Genomic DNA, 22528 nt, shown 5'->3' on the forward strand with positions numbered 1-22528 from the left:
TCTTATTGGTAACATACCTGTAGAAACCCTTCTTGTTCCCCTTCACATCCCTTGCTAGCTGCAGCTCCAATTCCGCTTTGGCCTTCCTGATTTCATTCCAGCATGTTCAGGTAGTATTTTTATAATCCTCCCATGTCATCTGACCAAGCTTCCACTTCTTGTAAGCTTTTTTGTGTTTAAGGTCACCAAAGACTTCTTTGTTAAGCCAAGCTGGGCGCCTACCATATTTACTATTCTTTCTGCACATCGGGATTGTTTGTTCCTGCGCTCTCAATAAGATTTCTTTAAAATACAGCGAGCTCTCTTGGATTCCTTTCCCCCTCATATTAGCATCCCAGGGGATCCTGCCCATCAGCTCCCTGAGGGAGTCAAAGTCTGCTTTTCTGAAGTCCATGGTCCGTATCCTGCTGTTCTCCTTTCTTCCTTTTGTCAGGATCATGAACTCTACCGTCTCACGGTCACTGCTGCCTAGGTTGCCACCCACTTCTACTTCTCCTATCAAATCTTCCCTGTTTGTAAGCAGTGGGTCAACAGGAGCACGGCCCCTAGTTGGTTGCTCCAGCACTTGCACCAGGAAGTTGTCCGCAACACTTTCCAAAAACTTCCTGGATTGTCTGTGCTCTGCTGTATTGCTCTTCCAGCAGATGTCAGGGTGATTGAAATCCCCCATGAGAACCAGGTCCTGTGAACTGGAAACTTTCCCTAGTTGACTGAAGAAAGCCTCATCTACCTCGTCCTCCTAGTCTGGTGGTCTGTAACAGACACCCACCGCAACATCACCTTTATTGTTCTTGAATAAACTAAAACACCAGTACTAATACCAATAGCAAACCATATCTTCCCTCCTACTCAATGGTCGTCATTAGGTCTTAAGTACCGGTCTCCACCTCCCCCATTGTTCTCAATGCACCTGGATATCTATAAGATGCCTCTGTGTTACCTATTTTCTGTATTATTGCATCTGAAGAAGAGAGGTGAAGTCTCTCAAAAGCTTATGTCTGCAAATATTCAATTTGTTAGTCTTTAAAGTGCCACAGATCTCTTGTTGTTTTTGCTGTATACAGACTAACACGGCTACCCCTCTGGAACATATCTACTAGGCAGACTAAATAAAAACTATTCTTTAGCCTTCTTGTTTGCAGTTGTGTTCGGTTTTGTTCAGAGAAATCGTGGCCAACAGTCGATCAAATTATTTTAAAATAAAACACAAAAAACTATATTTTAAATTTTGAGGGATGTACATACTTTTCTTTGCATTTTTATCATTAATTGTACTAAAGGGAGGGTACACACACACACACACAGTTGACTGTGAGTGCAATTGTATGACCAGATTGCTTGTGATGATGGGGGCAGGACTCAACACTCCTGGGGCTCGCTTCCAGTTTATCTCTTATGTTCCTGCAGCTTCAGGGTTTTCAGCCAGTTCCTTCTCATGGCAGGGACGTGAAGGGATTTTTTCCTCCCCAGTGTAATTGGGAAAGGTTTTTTTTAATCTTCCTTTGAAGCATCAGGGTAGCCATGGCTAGATACGGTACATTGCATGGTCTGGACTAGGGCTCTGAGGTGGCACTGAGCATTCTCTCTCTCTCTCAGGTGTTTGGCTAGCTAGTTCTTGCTGACAAGCTCTGGTTCTAGTTGATCACCATATATGGGGTCAGGAAGGAATTTCCCCCCATATCAGGTTGGCAGTGATATTGGGGGATTTTCACCTTCCTTTGCAGTGCATGAGTGCAGATCACTTGCCAGGATTATCTGGGTATATCTCACTTAATCATTTCCTGGGCTCACACATGGGTGCACCATGGTCCCTCCTATTTTTTCCCTGTGGCACATATTAGTCTAATCTCCAGGAGCAGTAATACTTTGGTCTTGTTTTGGTTGTTCGGTTTAGTGTGTGGGTGGTGGCAGCAGTGGGCTGTGATGTACAGTAGGTCAGACAAGATGATCTATGGTCCCTTTTGGCTTTAAACTCTAACTCTCTATGACATACCTTTTTGCAGGCAATTTCTACTGATGTAACTTTAAATGGACACGAACCATGAACAACTGGTAAAAATATACCAGTGAGAGTCTCTGGGCACATAGACACAAATTTAAAATATCTGATTATAGACAGATTGGTTGTATCACTCTTTGCGTATGTTAATCTAAATTAACACTGTTGCTGGCATTTGGTTTTCCTTCTGCAGGAAATTATGTTGCAGTGGGTAACATGACTCCCGTTATTGAAGTCTGGGACCTTGATATAGTGGATTCTCTAGAGCCAGTCTTTTCCCTTGGAAGTAAAAAACTAAAAAAGAAGAAGAAAAAGGGAAAGAAGGTAAATAATGGACATCTACTGATCTGTTTAGATTGTAAAATCTATGAGTAGGGACCATGGTTTGTAAGGTTATGAGCCCAGTAATGCATGCAGATTTAAAAAAAATAAAATAAAGGTATAAGGTCTGGTTTAGTTACCTCTGCCAGACACACTTTATCTGCAAGATGATATTATTTGGGCAGTTTACAGAAACTATAAGGATGGCTCTATCCAGATACTTTTTAATATATATATATTATCCAGCTGAAGGGCCCACTCTTCTGTGTAAGGGAGAAGAGGATTTACTTTTTAACCCCCTCATGCCTTTACAATGTAAAAAGTCCACTGGGGAAAGGTAATCATTCTGTGTAACTTGCTGCTAAAAATTTGGGACATATGAGTAGTAATTGCAGTAGCATTTCGTTAATTAAAAAAGTTGTAGGATCTCTTTCACTTATAGGTAACTGGGTTGCATCTACCCAAAGCAGTGTTCTTTGTAGCTTTACCCTTTCATTTCTTAACTTAAAAAAAAAAAAAAAAAAAAAAGAAAAGAGTTGGGCATTAGGAAGCGGTGAATCAGTGGTGGTGATGGAGAAGGGGGCTGGGTGGCAGAGGGTGGGAACCAGAACAGTGGGGGTGAGCTGGGAGAATGGGGGGACCCAAAGAAGTTCCATGCTAACTGGTGAATATTTGAATCTCTGCCAGCTGGCTAAAGGGATTAGCACTTGCTGCATGCTCACCAGATAAGGGAAGAGAGGAAAGAAGAGTCAAGCTAAGAAGAGGTGCTGAAGAGGCAGCTCTGTATAGAGAGGGTTTCAGCAAGTGAGAATACGCTGAAATATCATGCTGTTACTAATCTGCCCTTATAAGGGTACTTCAAGGAATTAATAGACATTTTTCTGGAAGCTATAACTTTTAAATCTCTTTAAAAAATGTATCTGTATACAGAGTTCATCTTCAGATGGGAATCAGGATGGGCATACTGATGCAATTCTTGATCTTTCATGGAATAAGCAAAACAGGTAAAAGAACACTTGAATGATTACATACAGATAACTAAATTAGTATATGTGGGTTTTGTATGAAATGTTTATACGTGCCTATAATTTTATTGCTTAAAGATCAACTTAATGTAATGCTGAAATTAATCCAACTGAAGAGTACTTGAACTTTACACAAGTGAAAATTGAGACACTCCCCCAGTTTTAAAAAAAAAGTGTTTTGTGATTTGTATTTTTCAAATTTGTACATAAGACAAAGGTGGCTTTTAGCCATCTCAGAGCCAAGCCCTCTTTTTCCTTGGCTCTTCCCCTTGTGCCGAATGCAGAAAGCAGGGAGAGGTGATGAAGGAGCAGCTATAGCACAGATAAAGAATTATGCCTCCATCTCCCTGGGATTACAGTAGGCAGGTGCAGTCCTCTGTTGCTTGGCTACACCAGCTTTAGGGTTCATGTCCCATCTCCAGAGCAACACAAAGTTGCCCAGTCACAAGGGGAGCAGTCACGCCCATGTGCTGAAGTTAACTAATAAAGAAGCTGTTCTTCTTTGAGTAGTGTCCCTCTGCGGGCTCCACTTCAGGTGTGCATGCACCTCTTGAGCCCTTGATTGGAGATTTTCAGCTAACAGTGTTAATTTGGCCTGCCCATGCGCACCCTATGACTCTTCATGCCTGATACTGAGGCTATATAGGGGTATGCAAGCAAATTGCCATCAGTTCCTTCTTAACTGCCTTGGCCTGAGAGGGAGCCCTAGCATGTACACCATGAGCGTGCCTCAGCTTTTGCACTGTTTCTATAGTGGTTGAGAGAGGTTTTTATAGTTAGTTATCAGTGTTATAAGTTAGTTATTTCGATAAGCAGTGAGAGGCTTGTTTTACTTCTTTTTTCCCCTCGGGGAAACTTTCATGTATGCAGCACTGAGTAAGTAACAGTGTCAGACATCATCCGCATCTATTTCAGTATGTCCACCTTGATGGTACTGTCGGCTTTGTTGACTCTGGCCTCAGCTACCTCATCAGTACTGATCCCCTAATTAGTACTACTTAGTTGAGAAATACTAAGGACCTCTCGATAACTGATGAACTGGAGTCCCTGCTCCTCATGACTACCAAGCATCTATGTGTACTGAGACCTTGATCTCCAGACTGCTGTCCTCTGGTACTGCAGAATTCTCCACTGTTTTCTGCAAGTGCTTCTCCATCAGATGAGATGGTAGAGAATGAAGGAAACTTCCAATCGGTCTCCTCTATTTCTGTTCAGGGTTCTCCAGCCCATCCTTTTGGGAACCCATTCTCTGAAAGTCATAGGGAAGATCAGGCTTGTTATCAAGGATGGTGGGAAACAACCCTGTGTGCCACCCCCACTTCTGTAGGGGCCTCCCCAATGACTACACTATTTACCACAATTTGCCAGACAGCTGGTACACTCTCTCATAGGAGGGCCAGAATTGTACAGCCTTCTTCCCAAACAGCTGCCCTCCTCCCCCAGGAGGAGACATTTGAGGAGTAGGAAGCTAAGGGCAGGTAAGGAGATAATAAACCTCAAACATCTATTTCATCCTTGTCTCCAAATGAGGCAGCTATGCCTCCATCCATGGCTATGCACCATCCATGACAGCTGATGTTTGGCAATTTCAAGACCTCATAAAGAGGGTAGCTGACACTCTTAAAATTCCTCTCAAAGAAGTCCAGGATTCACAGCACAACCTGTTTGGCTATCTTGCAGTCAACACCACCCTCTGGGATGATGTTACCCATCAATGGGCACTCCTAGATCTGGCTAAGACAGTGTGACAGATACCTACCACTATTTTGACCATGTATAACTGGGTGGATAAGTATTATGTTCCTCCTAAGGATTCTGACTTTCTGTTGTCCTCTTACCCCTCCCTTCCAATTCCCTGATGGTAGATGGGGTAAATGAGCTGGGTAGGCAGCACTTCTCTAAGTCTACCAAGTATGACAAGGACTAGAAAAGACTGGATCTCTTTGGGTGAAAGGCCTATTTGTTGGCAACCCTGCAATTCAGGATTGGAAATTAGCAGGTGGTCATGGCCAAATATAATTTTACAAATTATAACAGAGTCATGGCTTTTATTGAACATCTGCCAGAAGAACACAGAGAACAATTTCAGTCCATCATCTCAAAGGGCCAATTTGTGGCCAGCATTGCTCTTCAAGTATTGTTAGATGCTTTGGACACTGCTGCCAGGTCCATCTCCACGGTGGTTATGCAAAGACATCATGGCTCCATCTCTTGGGGTTTCCGTGAGCCAATATACACCTATGAATAAGATAGAGTTTAGTAGGTCACAGACTGCCCAGAGGTTGTCAATGCTTAGTTTTCCGGGAGATCCACTGAACCCACCAGAAAGAGAGAGATTTCAGAGGAAGAGGGCTGTCCAGCCACTCTCCATGACCACCTAGCCAATTTGAATCAGCAGTTTTGATGGGTTGGTCAAGGGTTCAAATTTTCCAGCTAGATTTACAGCTGTGCCCATTAGTTCACCTCCCAATCTTTAGAGACCACCTTGCCCATTTCCAGCGCGCTTGGAGGCAGGTCACTACAGACATTTGGGTTGTAGAGGTCATAACATTGGGCTATTCCATCCATTTTATGTCACTTCCTCCCTTCCATGCCCCTTCCCTGTTCCTCTTCAGGGATCCCTCTTATGAGCTTTAATTGAGACAAGAAGTGAACTCTCTCATTTGTTAGCAGAATAGAACCAGTTCTTCCTCCTCACAAGGCAAGGGATTTTACTCAGAGTATTTCTTTGTGCCAAAGGAGAACTGATGGTGGAGACTGATCTTAAATCTAAAACGTCTAAAGAGGCTCAGGATGGTGATTTGGGCAGCTATAATTCCTCACTAGAGAAAGGGGTTTGTTTTTTTAGTCCTCAACCTATAAAGGTGCTTATTTCCATATAACGATACACCAATCACAAGAAATACCTATGCTTCACCATAGGCCAGGATCATTTCCAATACCTATTGCTTCCCTTTGGCCTTTCCTCATCCCCAAGCATGTTCTCCAAAGTCCTGGCAGTAGTGACTGTTTAACTCCTACAAGAAGTGATCCTAGTTTTCTTGTATCTTAATGACTAGCTACTCAAGGGCTGTTCTTTCAAAGCAGCGCTATCTTCCTCCCAGACAGCCTTTGCTCTGTTCCAGGAGTTGTGAAAGAGATCAACCCACTCTACTTACCTGCAGAAATGGAAGAGATTCTTCTGTTGGCATTGCTGCCTCCTGCATGATTTGGTGCCACTTTGTCATCCTGGTTTATTTGTTAGATCTAAAGAAATCTGGGTTCTCAGTTAGTTTGACTTAAGTTCCATTTGGCATTATCAAATGGTCATCTTCCAGTAGAAGGATTCTCTATATTTGCTCATCCATTATTGTCTAAGTTTATTAAGGGTTTGGGGACTCTCTCTCAGCAGATTAGAAATTCTACCCTGACTTAGGACCTCAACCTGATAGTCAGTTTACCTCACGAGACCTTTTGTCTGTTGCATTTATATATGATGGACTTTTTAGTAGCCATTACATCAGCCCATAGTGTTGTGGATATTGGAGCCCTGATGGCAGATCACACACCCTCCCCGTCTCCCCCCAGTCCTCCTTATGGTGTTCTTTAAGGGCAACATCTCTTTACATCCACACCCTAAATTCTTGCCTAAGATTCTAAGAGCTCTGCCTTAATCAATCTATTAATCTACCAATGTTTTTGCTGAAGCCACATCATTCTCTACAGGAATCCTGTTTACATACCCTGGATGTTAGAAAGGCATTATTAATCTTCTATTTAGATAGGACCAAAGCCCTTCATTTCTTTCACAAGGAAGCCACCTAAGCTCTTCATTTTTTTCACAAATAGATCCCCGGGGTTCTTAATCTCCACTCAGAGACTGTCGAGATGGATATCTGGATGTATTATCACTTGTTAAGATGCTGCAGGCATTCATTCGCCTCCCCCCACCCCCAAAAAAGGGGTGATAGCACATTTAACCAGATCACAGGCAACATCTATGGCATTACTGAAGAATGTACCAGTATCTGAAATATGTAGGGCTGCTACTTGGGTTTCAATGCATATATTTTCAAAACATTACACCCTGATCCATGCTGTCAGATTTGATGCAGCGTTTGGTTCTGCAGTCCTATCTGCAACTCTGAACTCTATTCTGAAGCTGTCTCCTCCATCTGGGATGCTGCCCAGAAACCACCAGAAGTGGAGCACCGATAGGGACATTACTAGAAGAAGATGAGATTGCTCACCTTGTGCAATAACTGCGGTTCTTCAAGATGTGTTTCTCTATGGGTCCTCTACTACCCACCTTCCTTTTCCTCTGCTTCAGGCTGTTCCTTAGGGGATGTTTGGATGGAGAAAGAACTGGTGGGCAGTTTGCCCACACACCCCTACATAGCCTTGGTATTGGGCATAAGGAAACATGTGACACGTGAACAGGCTGAACAGTCATTGCTAACTGAAAATCTTTGACCAAGGGCTCAAGAGGCGCATATGCACCTGAAGTGGAGCACCCATAGGCACCCACATCTCAAAGAACCACAGTTATTGCACAAGGTGAATAACCTCTCTTTCTGTGACCTAGCTTGTTTTTAATAACATGGTTAATAGATCCTCATCATCGGTCTTGTAAATGCCTTTTCCAATTAGATGCAGTATGATCTTTTCCTACTGCTGCTAACTGTCTCTGAGGATACACTTGTCAGTTCTGCATACTCATTTTCAGCAGCTGTCAGCAATCTCCTCTGAAAGCTCTTTATTTTATCCGGATATTAGAGAAGGAAAAGTTCTCCTGTAGATATTTATTAAACATACAAGACATTAGATTATAGTTGGCCATGTGTTGTCTACTGCAAAAAGAATGAGTCAAATTACTAAGATGAATGTAAGAAATGATTTAGTGATGGCTCAGTCAGTTGTACTCAATTTGTGTGCAATTGTTCAGCCTTCATCATGGCTAAAACCAGCAGTGTAACTAGAAAGTCAATTTCATGTTAACTAAAAGCAGCTGATCTTTATAGGAGTAATTTGAGTGACCTTGTATAATGTTAGGCTCTTGTATGCAGCAGAATAAGTGACTGGCATTCCTGGTTCTTTAGTGTACTGGGTAATAACCTTGTTGACACTAGTGGATGTTGCAGGAAAAACTAATCCTGAAATGCAAACGTTGGGTGTAAGTCAAGAACTCAAAAAGCAGTCTTAAGTGCATCCTTTTTAATTGCATTTTAAAAAGCAAGACCTGCTATGACAGCTGCCTACAAATATTTTTCTGTTTGTAGGGACTTAATGGCATTATTTGTAAAATGTCCTTGTAATCTGCACTCTGATTTTGTAAAATTCCCCTCCGTGGCATAGCTTGGGGGAAACAGGGTTTTTGGAGGAATGTCAGATGTCTGTCCATCAAAAACTTCATTTGAATATGGAAAAAGGGAGGAAGGCTTCAAACAGTGTGTTTAAATTGTAAGATCTAACACCTTTCGAGAAATAATGGTGATGTTGTGCATTTAACTGATGTCAGACACTGCTTTTTGGGCTTTGTCTGATTAAAATTCTTCTCTGTATTTACAGCACTTACCACCATTAATTTTTAAATATTAAACTAGGGCCCTGTTGTAAAAACCTATGCAAGTCCTTTGACTTCAATAGAATGACTTGTCCGAGTAAGATTCTCAAAGAGAAGGGTTGCAGGATTGGGCCATTAATATTTTAGTTAATGGAGAAGCTGAAGAAGAAAATACTTGCCAAAAATGGGTTTGTTTGTCTCTTCGCTATGTCAGTACAATATTCAAACAAATCTGTACTGTGTAGGTAATATTTAAAAATCTTATCTTAAAATGTATGGAAAGGAATAAGTCCTCAAAGTTTCTGCTTTATATCACTAGTACCATATAATTGATTGGGTAATATTTTTAGATATGGGAAAAAATACACACAACCGCATGAGCAGTGCATTAAAGGTATATCCCTTCAGTACAATACTGGATTTTCTGTTAAAAAGTATGTAATATATTACCATTAAATACTGAATGTTATATTCTTCTGCCAGGTTATCCTTTATGCTTGAAGGTTGTAGGCTGTAGGCCTGGGCTTACTTGAGTTCAGGTTGTGTATTTATGATCTAGGGCCATTATTTGTTCACATGTATGTAAATATTCTAAAACTTTTGCTTTTGTATCTCATTAGAAATGTGTTAGCAAGTGCCTCTGCTGACAACACTGTAATTCTGTGGGATATGTCCCTGGGCAAACCAGCAGCGAATCTTACTTTACATATGGACAAGGTATGTGAATATTGTTATTTCTTCTGCTGTAAAATATAGAAAAAACAAACTGCAACTTATTGCTTTAACAATAAAAAATAAACTGCTTTATGAAATCTTAGTGCCAAGCTCTAGTGTTGCAGAACTGCTTTGGTTATAACTACCATGTCAAATGTTCATAGTTTTCTGAGTGAATCAATTTTGTGGATTACATTATTTGGTCTCTGTCAAAAGCCTTATTTTATTTTATGCTTTGGAATGTTTGAGGGAATTTTTAACTCAGATAGTTAGGAAGCTTTTAAAATGCTTTTCATCTAAATGTAAACCCATGACTGTTTTAAGACCAGGGGAAGCGTAAAAGTGTTGCCATAAGTAATAGAAGAATAGATCCTCAAGAATGGGTCAGATTATCAGTAGTTCCTTCACAGCATTGGTTCTCAATCTTTCCAGACTACTGTACCCCTTTCAAGAGTCTGATTTCTTTTGTGTACCCCAAGTTTCACCTCACTTAAATACTACTTGCTTACAAAAATCAGACAGTGTCACAGCACGCTATTACTGAAGAATTGCTTTCGTATTTTTACCATATAATTATAAAATAAATCAATTGGAATATAAATATTGTACTTACATTTCAAAGTATTGTATATAGAGGGGTATAAACAAGTCATTGTCTGTGTGAAATTTTAGTTTGTACTGACTTCACTAGTGCTTTTCATGTAGCCTGTTGTAAAACTAGGTGAATATCTAAATGAGTTGATGTGTACCCCCTGGAAGACTGCTGCATACCCCCAGAGGTACGTGTACCCCTGGTTGAGAATCACTGCTTTACAGGATGAGTAATTATAACAATCTTTCTAGCACAGGTATATTTTAATATATGGCACCTAGATACTATGATGACAGTCATAATACTTAGTTCTGTTTGTAATGACGTGAAAACTTGTCATGGACTTTTTTTTCCTAATGCATGTGTAGCTACACAGCTGTTTTTGTCTAGTTCTAAGCAGATTTTTTTTTTACCTTTTCCAGCTTATTTTTGAAGATTTTTGGCAAAAAAGGGAACATGTATTTCTAGTTTCACTTTTGCTGAGGTCATTGTAGAAATCTAAAATAAAATATACATCTTCAGTATTGCTTGATGCATACTCTGCTTTATGAAAAGGTTCTGAGTATCAACAAGTATAAGAGGAGTTATATAGAATAATGCTGTACTTTATCCTGCATGACATGAACTGAAACAGATGTACTGTATGTAATTTGAAATCCTAATATGTATTTCTAAAACTCTCAATGTCTTCGTTAGGTCCAGACGCTACAATTTCACCCATTTGAAACACAGACCCTTGTTTCTGGATCTTATGATAAGTAAGTGGGGAAATACTTGCTTTTTGCACTTTGTGCCTGGGATAGAGCACACTGATAAGGCCACACTCAGCGCAGACTGCAAGAAATGGGGTAGATAATCCTCAAAGCTGGTGGTTCACTCTACAATTAGATTCACCAGACCAGTAACAAAAGAGCTTCTGCAGTACCACACTGGTTATCCAGAAGCCAAACACAGACCTCTTTAGGTATTCCAGCCCTTGGCTCCCATCCAGTCATCCCAATCTAATATAATGAGAGGTTATTGAAAATCCATTTCACCATATGTAAAGTTCTTTCTAATTCCACAGGACCAGACACATATCCTCAGGTCAATATGAATCTCAGATCTTACCCAAATATCACACTGTCAGCCAATCCTTAGTAAACTACTGATTTAGTAATAAGAGAGTTATAAATGGTTAATAGATCATGCATATACAAGTGATTGCAAAGTCCTTATGTCAGCTTTGTAGCAGTGATGGAATAAACTGCTGGTTTGCAAAAGTCTCTCTTATAACTTCCAAAAGATTGGAAGGTCCTCCATTCATGGTTCAAGATACTACTTCTAGTTGTAAATCCGCAGTCCAGAAAATTAGAGCAGGAAAGAGGCAAAGTGGAATTGTCTCAGGGGTCTTTTATATTCTTTGCCATTTGCGTGGAAATTTACATGGGCCCTGTATGTGGAAAGTTACTGGCCCAAACTGGAGTCCTGGGTCACATAAGCATATCATATGCCCTTACATGTTTTACTGAACCACGGAGTGGCCACCGGCTCCTTGCTGTCAGAGCTATCTGAACAGGATGAGTTTCTTCAGTGGCCCATTGAGAGTGGATTGTCCTTGATAGGCCATCACCACATAGCTGTCAAGTCATCATGTAAATTCTATCTAGGGGGTGCCACCCAGAAATACAACACATGTTTAAGACACAAGTACATAGCCAGTATTCATAACTTCAGATACAAAGATGTACATGCATATAAACAGGAGAATCATACTTAGCAAAGCATAACTTTTCTATCGATACCTTACATGACATACTTTGTACAAGATTTGTGTAACAGTGGTAACAACAATGATAAAAATGGTCATCTTTATTATTCACAGCACTATTGTAGGTGGGTCTGGTAGCACCACCTGTTCAGGTTGCTGACATTTCGTATTATAAAATCATGTTTTCAGTAGCTTGTAACTTTGCCAAATTTTAACCGCTTTTAAACAGTAAGACGGAGGGACAGGGAGATCAGGTTTAAAGCCTTGCTCCTATCGCAGTGCTCCGCTCTGTGTCTGGGTCATCACCGGGTTCGACTTGGCACGGAGCAGCATCCCCGGTGCCGACGACGAGGAGAGCGCATGGAGCACGAACACTCCCCTGCGCTGTGGGTACGGGCAGCGACGAGGACAGAGATGCACTGGCCATGGCCCGTCGAGTCCTCTCTGGGTCTGCATCTCTGAGCAGGGAGCCACCTCCGACTCCTGGGAGTGGGAGAGTGCCCCTGCCAATGCGGAGGTTTTCAGGAGGCAAGAGCCTTGTTGGCCTGCCTACGCCACCTCTGCGCACCCCCTCCCCCCCTGAGGGAGAAGGGGCCGGGGTACGGGGCAAGCCCGTGTGGGTCGCCCCCGAAGGGCGGTGGAGATCCCCGGTAAGGGGAGGACGATCTCCTGGCAGACGGCCACCGGGGGTAGAGCGAGGATACTTCCCCAGCAGGTCGGTGGCGGGGCTCTCCGGCACCACAGCCCCAGGTGGTGCCGGAGCTCCCGCCAGCGCCGCAACCCCCAGCCCCTGCAGCTCTCCACGACGCTGAGGGCTCTTCGGAGCTGCCCCTCAGCGGTAGGCAGAGAGAACACGGTCCCGGGTGTGGGCATGGCACCTGGGACCAAGGATGGCCGCCCGTGTAGCGTCTCGGGTCCCTTGGGGGGGAAAGTCATCGGGACAGCTGACGCCCCCACAAGGTGTTCAAGCAGGTGGCAAAAGTGCTAGTAGGGGTACAGTCCGTGCCCTGGCACAGTCTGAGGCCCATAAACACTGCTCCTCGGCTGAGGAGTCGGACCCCGGGGAGGCACCCTCTACAGGTGCATCCCTTCGGCAAGGGGAGCACCTGCAAGACTTGCCTCGGCAGTTCTATTACTCCTTCCCGGACGAGGCAGTCTCTGCGGACCACATGGCGCCACTGAAGGTTTCAGTTGCTCATGAGGGGGGGCCCCTGCCTTGAGGTTGGCTTCCGCCATCCTGCATGGAGGAATCATGGTGGCTAAGGCAGCGCTCCAAACATCCAATGATGCTGCTGCTGCGGCGGGTAGGGCCATAGCCCCCGCAAGTTCCATGAGGACGTGCTCATGGTTGCTATCCTCAGGCCTGTCCAGGAGGTGCAGCAATCTATCCAGAACCTTCCTGTTCATAGGTCGGCCCTCCTCTCCAATTGGACCGATGCGAAGTTGCACGGCCGAAGGACTCCAGGGCCACGCTTCGCTCCCTGGGCCTGTACACGCCTCAGGCTTCCAGGCGGCAGTCGCGGCCCAGGCGCAGCAGCGACCAGAACCTCCATATAGGCCCTCCGTTTAGGGATGGGTTAAGGCCCTTCTATCCTGAAGGGGCACCCCCAAGGGTCTGAGACCCATACTAGACCTGCGTCGTCTGAACAAATATATCAAAGACTCAGGTTTTGCAGGGTCTCCCTAGTTTCCATAATCCCTGCTTGGATCCAGGAGACTAGTATGCCGCCCTCATCCTACAAGGAAGCATACTTTCATGGGTCCATCCTCTGGAGCCAACAGTGGCTGGTTCCCACTGCCATTTTACAGCCTGCCCCTTGGCCTATCTTCGGCTCCAAGGGTGTTCACCACATGCGTGGTGGTAATGGCGGCCCACCTGAGGTGAAAGGGTGTGCAAATCTTTCCCTACCTGGACGATTGGCTGATAGGGGGTAGGCCCAGGTTCCCAGTGCAGGACAGCGTGACTCACGCTGCTCCACGTGCAGCAGGCTGGGTCTGCTCATAAATGAACAGACATCCACTGACCCCAGTGAAACGCATAGAGTTCCTTGGGGCCACCCTGGACGCTCCCCAGGCCAGAACCTTCCTGCCTCAGCCATGTTTTCAGATGATGGTCTCTGTCATCTCCCAGCTGCACCGATACCCCACAACAACAGCCAGGCACTGCCTATTGCTGTTAGGCCACATGGTGGCCTGCTCGTACATGGTGAGGCTAGCTCGCCTGGGGCACAGGCCGCTTCAGGCATGATGGGCCTTGGTATATGTGCTGAGCAAACACCCACTGAACTGGGTGGTCCAGTTCCCCGCCCACCCTAGCTTTCCTAGACTGGTGGAGATTCCCTAGGGCAGTAGGGAAGGGCGTTCGCTTCATGGAACTGATCCTATCGATCACCTTAAGCTCTGACAGCTCGTATGTGGGATGGGAGCCCTCATGGGTGCCAACCTGAGCACTCGGGGGCTCTGGTCGGTGGAGGAAAGTGCTTGCAGGTCACCGTGGGGGAGCTGAGAGCCATTCGCCTAGCGTGCAGGCTGTTCCTCCAATCCCTGACAGGCAGAGTGGTGCAGGCGCTGCCGGACAACAGTGCAGCCATTTTACATGAAGAGGCAGGGAGGGGCGTGCTCCTCAACTCTCTGCAAGGAAACTACCCATCCGTGGGGCTTTGCCGTGAGGCACGACGCCGCTGGACTGCCGATCGCCTCAACAGGTCATTTCTACCCTGCCACGACAAGTCACTGCACCAAGAGGTAGTGACTGCGATCCTCCGAAAGTGGGGTGTCCCCCAACGGGATCTATTCGTGTTGGTTTGGAATGTGCAGGCTTGCGCCGGGGTCATGAGACTGGCTCAGTCTCCGATACGTCTCTCAGTAACGGGACGGGGACCCTCAGTTACACGTTCCTGTCCATTCCACTCCTGCCTAAGGTCCTACTGTACATAAACGGAAACAGGGCGGATGTCATATTCACTGCTCAGGCCTGACTGAGCCAGTGCTGGCTCAGCATGCTGCTGGACCTTCCGTTTGCCCCGCCCATGGGGCTCCCGAGGCAGCATAGCCGTCTCTCCCAAGACCACGGTCGCCTGTTGCACCGGGACCTGGACTCCCTACAGCTCACGGCTTGGAGGCTCTGTGGCTGACGGAGGTAAAGGGAGCCTGCTCAGTGCAGGTCCACCAAGTCCTGCTGTTCAGCAGGGACCCTTCTACACTGGTCGTGTATCAGGCGAAGTGGACATGGTTTACCCCTTGGGCGGAGTCCCGGGGCATTCCGCCAGCCTCTTGCCTCCGCAGGTGACCCTGGAGTATTCCAGGGTCTGGTTCTGGCCTAGTTGATGGTCCACTTGGCAGCTATTTTATTCTCCCATCCCATGTTGGTTGGGGTACTTAAGGGGGTGGAGAGGTGGTATCCCTAGGTCCGCAACCCGGTGCCTCCCTGGGATATCAGCCTGGTCCTCTCGAGGTTCATAGGGCCCTCCCCCTTGGAACCCATGGCTTCATGCCCTCTGCCACGCTTCGTGGAGGGTAGCCTTCCGGGCGGCCATTACCTCAGATTGGGGGATCTCCGATATTAGATCCTTGACTTCGGAGCTCCCTTATACACTGTTCTATAAGGATAAGCTGCAGTGGAGGCCGCGCCCAGCTTCCCTGCCTGGGATGGTTTCCCAATTTCGTTGTAACCACGATAAATCTCTTCCTGTGGTCTCCTCCTGCCCCCCCCCCCCCCCAACCACGTGGTTTGGAGGAGGAGCGGAGATGGCATTTGCTAGATGCAAGACGAGCCCTGGTCTGCTACATCGAAGATGCGGCTGTTCTGGAAATCAGCACAGCTCCTCGCCGCAGGGGGGGACCAGATGAAAGGATCACCGGTCTCCATCCAGTACATCTCCGCGTGGATCACATCTTGCATCAAGTACTACTATGAACAGGTGACTGTGCTGCTCCCAGGTGTCGTCACAACACATTCAACCAGAGCTGAGGCTTCCTCTGCGGCCCTCCTGAAGAGAGTGCCCCTGCAGGACATCTGCAAAGCCGCCACCTGGTTATCGGTCCACACCTTCACGTCCCACTACAACATCGTTCAACAGGCGAGTGAGAACATAGGATTCGGCAGAGCCGTGCTGAGGGCAGCTCACTGGTAACTCCTACCCACCTCCAATGTATGGCTATTTAATCACCTATATTGGAATGGATATGAGTAATCACTCGAAGTAGAAAACAGGGTTACTTACCAGTAACTGTTGTTCTTCGAGATGTGTTGCTCATAGCCATTCCACACCCACCCCCGTCCCCACTGTCGGAATTGGCAGAAAGAAGGGACTGAGGGGGCGTGGGGCCAGCAGTGCCTCATGTGCTGTGGCATGCGCACAGCACTCCAGGGGGCACCAGAGCCGGCCCTACGGGGTCTGCTAAGGGGAAAAAAGTTCCGGGAACCGCGCACGCTGGCCTGCACTCGCCTATATTGGAATGGATATAAGCAACACACCTCAAAGAACAACAGTTACTGGTAAGTAACCCTGTTTTCCTGCGGGTCAACATTCCTTGGCTGTTAGCAAATACACAACCCTCTGGCAGAGTCCCATCACCCTCTTGTGTTGGTCCACATAGAGGATGGTAACCTACTATTAGCAGTTACTGTTAGCTCAAGTGGCAGGGGGTGTGCATGCGTGCATGCATACAGTGGAGCTAAAGGTCCCAACCTGCTGATGAGCCCTTGTCAGTGCGATATCACATGATTAGTATTTTTAGTTTGCATTTTTAAGACACTAGGAAATTATGCTGAACTGCATGAAAAGAACTTTAATAAAATTGAAAAGTCAAGTTCAGAAATGCCAGAATGTAGGTGGCCCGTGCAACCTGAATTTGGCTCCCCTGTTCTGCATTATGGTACAGTTGTTGATACTGTACACTTAGTGATCAGTACGAATAACAGTGAGACACGGTATGCCCAATTTGCAGATTAATAAGGTTTAATGTGCAGGTTTTTTATAGATATACTAGTTGAATACAAAGCCTAAAATTAACTACAATATATTATACTTACTAAGCCTAGAGAGCTAAGCAGTTACTTAGAAGGCTGTATACAGGAATGGCTTTTTGTAGGAGACCTGCCAGGGAGTTAGTGGCCTTTGGTTTGACTGGCAGCACCTCCCGTGGAGTCAGGTGTTGATGGAGCGTGCCCCTTTGTTTAAGTAGTGACTTTTTATACCATTTATAAACAGATTTTACCTAATTACTTTTTTACTTCTTATTATATATGCTAATTACCTACATTGGATTTTTACCCTTGACTACATTTTATTTTTATCATGATAATTGGGGTTGTTAAAACAACATCTGGTGATAGGAGGGCCGGTGTAAAAATATGCCCCTTGACAATGAAAAAGTGTACCCCCAGATGTTTAAGGATAATTTCTTGTTTCCATCACCGTTATCTGTGTGCAGCTGCAAGCATACATGTTGTGTATTTTGTTTTATGTGCTGTGGCATGCAGAAACTGAGACATTTGCAATGTTACTTAGCAGTCCTGTTTATTTTTGCCAACCTTACGATGTCATGCTACAGGGGGTCAGAATAGCCAAGCAAGCAACTGAAGCTATGCTAGGCCTGTAGGACAGTGGTCAGGCAACTCAAATTGCACTGGGCCTTCAACATTCCCCTGCTTGGTGGCCGCCATAGCTTAATAGGCCACCATGATGTTTTGATACACATCTTTGACTGTGGCTTAAGGCATCCTAGCCGGGGTCCAAACGATTAGTGTTTTTTTTGTTGGCAGGGTATATTGCAGAGCATCGCCTCACTTGTATACGGGTTTTTTTTTAGTTTTTTAGTTTAGTTTAACAAAAGAGTTTTACTGCAGCCATTATAGAAACTATTTGCAACACACACATGAGCACAATGGGATGCAATGCTAGATTTAAAATTTTAGTAGCAGTGGCGGACCATTTTAGTAGGTTTTTTTACCAGCTGTGCTTTGTGGCAGCTTTTGCAGCATTTAGGACTTTGATTACTTTAGTTTTATTATATTTGACTATTAAATTTACGGTTTTTAACTGTTTTTGAATGTGTGTAAGCAGGGTTATGATGTTAAAATGTGTTAGTGTGCGTTGTACCAAATTAGTATTGACTTTTAATATTACAAGTTGAGCGTACTTTACAACATTAATATTTGCTACTAATAACTGAAATATATTTTTTGGTACTTTATAAACTACATTACACAATTTTCATACAGCAACATTGCAGTAACATTTATTTTGGGCAGAATTAGCTTTTTTTTAATAAGTTTAATTAATTACAATTTGGGTACATTGCGTGCATACACAAACAACCTTGTTCAATGTACACAATGGTGGAATTAATGCTATTATTGGATGATAAAGCATATTGACTATTTTATACATTTAATTTATTTTTTACAAGGGTATGTAAATTGTCAATGGTTTTTGATAAATATATTAATTTTGATTTTTAACATGGCTTTACATGTGCAGCTTTCTAAACTAATTGAATTTTATTTTTGTTAGGTGTTTAGCAGTCCATAACACTTTAATTTTTATATTGAGGCCTAGGGGGACTACTTTGTGTATGTTTATGATGCGAACATTAGATATTGTTATTACATATGCTGTAATTATTTGAGCTTGGGCATTTCCTGTGAAATTTCACATTTTTTACCAATGACTTAAGGCCCTTTTTTGGGTGGTGGCATTATTTTAAATTAATTCTTTTTTTTTTTTTTTTTTTTTTTTATTAGATAGGACTTTACTAAGCTTTTGTTTGATGAAACTTTGGCCTATATTTTGAGCCCAAAGCTGTGCTTGTATGCAACGTAAAGCTTTGGAGGTAGCATTTATATAATTTTTGTGAGGTTTAATAGGCTTAGTTGTGCTTTTTTTTATTTATTTTTTAGGGTACCAATATATTTTTAAGTAACTTTTTTTATATTTTAAGGCTGAGGATTTGATAGGGCTTTAAGGCTTTTGCCTAGAATGCTTAACTTATTTGTTAAAACTTTTTTCTTAATTGCATTTAGCACATTTGCTGATGCTTTTATACCTTTTAAAAAAAAATTTTTTTTTTTTAATGTTCTGTTTGGGATGTGCACGTGTGTTAGTGTTGTGTGTTACCCAGGTGTGTGTTTACTGTAGTCATTTTTATACTAGGGGTGTTACAAACGCTGCGCAATGGGGATGTAGGCAGGATATGTTAATATTTTGTATGCCTACATGTACTTTTACAAGGTGTACCTTTGGGGCTTTTATAACTTTTTTTTAACACCAAGTTTTTAACATTGTATTTTTTTGGCTTGAGAGCCCAGTGTACAACTACACTTAGACAGGTGTTTATGTACATTACTACACTGGCAGAGGGATTTACTAAAATTAATTGTGAATAATATATGTTTAGCTTAGTAACAGGTTTTTTTAATTAGGTGGAGTATTTTTATGTAGTAACAGCTAAAATTGGCTTTGTTGTAAATTACTTTAGACCAATTTTGACACCATAACAATGTGTTGCTTTGGTTTTTTGTTTTGGTTTAGTTTATTTTGTGTAAATAAATTAAATTATTTAGGGCAGCTTTGTGGGGGGGTGGGGGGGATTACTTATTTTGCTGACATTAATTGTGAGTTGCTCCTTAAAATTACAAAAAGCCATTATTTTAAACTTTAAAGCATTTTTTTTAGCCACATGGTTGTGGGCAGAGGTACCATTTTGCAACATTTGTTTGAGATTGCATTTTTTTTTTTTTTGTTTAAGCCAGTAAAGCCAGCACAGCAAACATATACAATAAAACATTAGCAAGAACACTATACAACTTCTTTTTATATTGCATGTTTTGATTTTGTGCTTTTGTGTGCCATTGTTGATTTGTGTGATAGCTATTTACAAACAAAACACCAAACAAAAGCGGGATTTATAGATGCCATTAATATTAATTATTTACAACAGATATTTAATTTTTATATTTGCTGTTATTTAGCGGCCTAACAAGTTATATGGCGTAATAGAGGAATTGTACTGTGGTATTGCATCTTTTTTGGGGGGGTCAGGGGGGACTATAAACTTGATTGGTTTTACTGAGAACCACATGAGTTGACCATTATTACACTTAATTTGCCATTTAGATATGCAGTGTTACTTTGAAAGTTAATAAATTGAAATGGGCTGCGGCAAAAGGCTTGATATATTATAACAACGGGTTTTTTGAATGTAGGGTGGTTATTTATGGTATAATTAACAATGTAACTTAAAAATACTAACAGGAGCTTTAAAGGATGCATTATGGGCACTAGGCTTTGTTGTTTTTGCCCATAATTTAGGTATTGCTTTTTTATGCCTTGAGCTGTGAAGAATGAAACCAATACAATATTTTTTAATTTTTACCTGATACACAGTGGGGCTGGTTTATTTACTATGAACGTGGGTTTTATTTATTGTGGGCTTAAAGCATGTGCAAAATTTTTTGTAGTTTTGTACAGCACTTGATTTTTAATGTATCATTTTTGGGGTTTTAATATGGGGCCAAATTGCTGATTTATTTTTTTAATATTTGTACCAAGGGCATTGGCCACTTGCTGATGTATTCGTGTAATATTTTATAGCAACTGAGACACATACTGATTAGCTAACAATTTGGGTTGGAACTTATTTGGAGGACCATTTGTCCACCAGTGCTTTAAGGATTTTATTTTACGTTTTGTTATAACTTTAAAGGGGGAATACGCATGGGCAGCTTTTGTTACTTTTAGAGCCATGAGTATTAAGGGCAATTTTGTGTTTTAATTTTTGCCTTGAGCATTGTTTATTTTTTTTAAAGCCAATTTTAAAGTTTGATTAGTGTGTTTTACTGCTTTTGAACTTTGAGGATGGTATGGTATATGCCATTTTTGTTTTATGCCTAAGGCTTTACAGGTGTATTTTAACATTTTACCAATAAAGTGAGGACCATTATTACTGTTAATTTTTTGGGGGAGCCCCCATTTGGAGAAGATGTGATTTACCAGTGTTTTAGCTATGGTACGAGCAGTGTTGTTTTGAGTGGGAAAGGCCTTGACCCATTTGGTAAACAGATTAATAGTTACTAAACAGTAACAATGGCCTGTTTTATTGGTGGGTAACATAATATAATTTATTTGGAGGCAACTTTAGGGTTTTTTAAGCCTTTGGTGGCCTAGTGGGCCTTTCTTGTGTGTGTGTGTGTGTGTGTGTGTGTGTGTGTGTGTGTGTGTGTGTGTGTGTAAATTGAGTTGTTTACTGCACAGGCTAGGCAATTGTTTACCCAGCATTTACCCAGTTGTTTTATTTTGGGCCTCCATTTTACTGTTTTTATATGGCTTAGGGTTTTTAATACCAAAATGGCCATTTTTATGCACTGCTTGTATTAAATTATTTTGTTTTGTTGGAACAATTTATACTGGTACTTCTTGATTTTTTTGTTTGTTTGTTTGTTTGTTTGTTTGGCCATAAGCAAACCACTTGAATGCTGTTTAATTTTTTACCCATTTATCTTTTTTTGTTGCAGCAGCTGTTGTATTGTAGCATTACTTTTTTGCAAGGCTGCTAAATTTATAATGGGTACAGATTTTTGGATTTTTTTTGAGCAGCAGCTATTGGGGTGATTGGCGCCTGCCATTTTGAACCTGTTTGTGCCCCCTTTTTGGCTGCTTTGTTTACCTTATTGTTTTATTTTGCTACTATCTTTTTAATATTTTATGGGTAGGTACTTTTAGTAGCCAGATTGGAGCTTGGTGTTGCAGTTCAGCTTTTTATAATACCTTCATTTTTTTAGCATGACAGAATTTTTTTTAATGCATAGCTTAAATGGTAAACCTTTTTTTTTTTTTTTTTTTATGTATGGGCATTTAATTTAAGCATTCTTGTGTAGCCCAGTTAGCGTTTAAGGCTATAACTACAGGGGTATTAGTTTTGGCACCCATTAATACAGCATACACAGCTTGTGCAGATTGTGGCTTCCAGCTTTTTGCCATAAGGGTTTTATTTGGGTAACAGATTGCTGCATACCCTGTTTTGGGAGATTGTTGTATTATGTAAGAGGATTTATTTACAAACCGAACTTTTGTTTTTTTACTTAGAGGTTTTTATGGCTTCCCAGCCACTTACAGGCTGAAAAGGATTGGGAAGAGCTGGCTTCGTTGGAGGGAGAGAGCAATTGTGCTCAGCACCCTTAGTTATTAGGGCATATGGGGCCTGGTTGGAAGCAGTAGGGTGGTTGGACTTTTACATTTTTATTTATTAAAGCTATGGTTTATTTAGCCAATTTAGGGCTGGACACATGCCCTTTTACATTCTTTTGAACACTATGTCCTTAAGAGGGGTGTGGGCCTCTTGCAGAATAATTAGGGCAGAACCAGTAATGTATTGCCAGTGCCCCAAGACCCATACCAATGCCAGCATTATTTTTACAAGGGGTAAAGGTGATTTTTGGCCCTTTTAGTACTTGGGAGGCAAATGCTACTGTTTTTTGACCAGACGGCCCCTTTTAGCTTAAAATAGCTTTTATCTTTTTGGGGGAATGAGCTAACTGCAACACAAATGGTTTAGTGTTTTATGGTTTATGCTAGTGCAGGGG

The 22528-nt window shown here is 42.7% G+C and overlaps 1 protein-coding gene across 1 annotated transcript in view; it reads left to right on the top strand.

The window, feature by feature from the left end:
- The window catches only part of PWP1 (PWP1 homolog, endonuclein), a 51288-nt gene that overhangs the window by 13974 nt on the left and 14786 nt on the right, over window positions 1–22528 (top strand). Inside the window, exons 7-10 of the mRNA XM_067558992.1 lie at window positions 2193–2323; window positions 3251–3324; window positions 9508–9604; window positions 10890–10951. Coding sequence (XP_067415093.1) covers window positions 2193–2323; window positions 3251–3324; window positions 9508–9604; window positions 10890–10951 — 364 coding nt within the window. The remainder of the gene's footprint in view (window positions 1–2192; window positions 2324–3250; window positions 3325–9507; window positions 9605–10889; window positions 10952–22528) is intronic.

The sequence above is a fragment of the Emydura macquarii genome, unplaced genomic scaffold (genome assembly GCF_026122565.2).
Source record: "Emydura macquarii macquarii isolate MOO-44397 ecotype Brisbane River unplaced genomic scaffold, CSIRO-AGI_Emac_v2 contig_2205, whole genome shotgun sequence".
NCBI classification, from domain to species: Eukaryota; Metazoa; Chordata; order Testudines; family Chelidae; genus Emydura; species Emydura macquarii.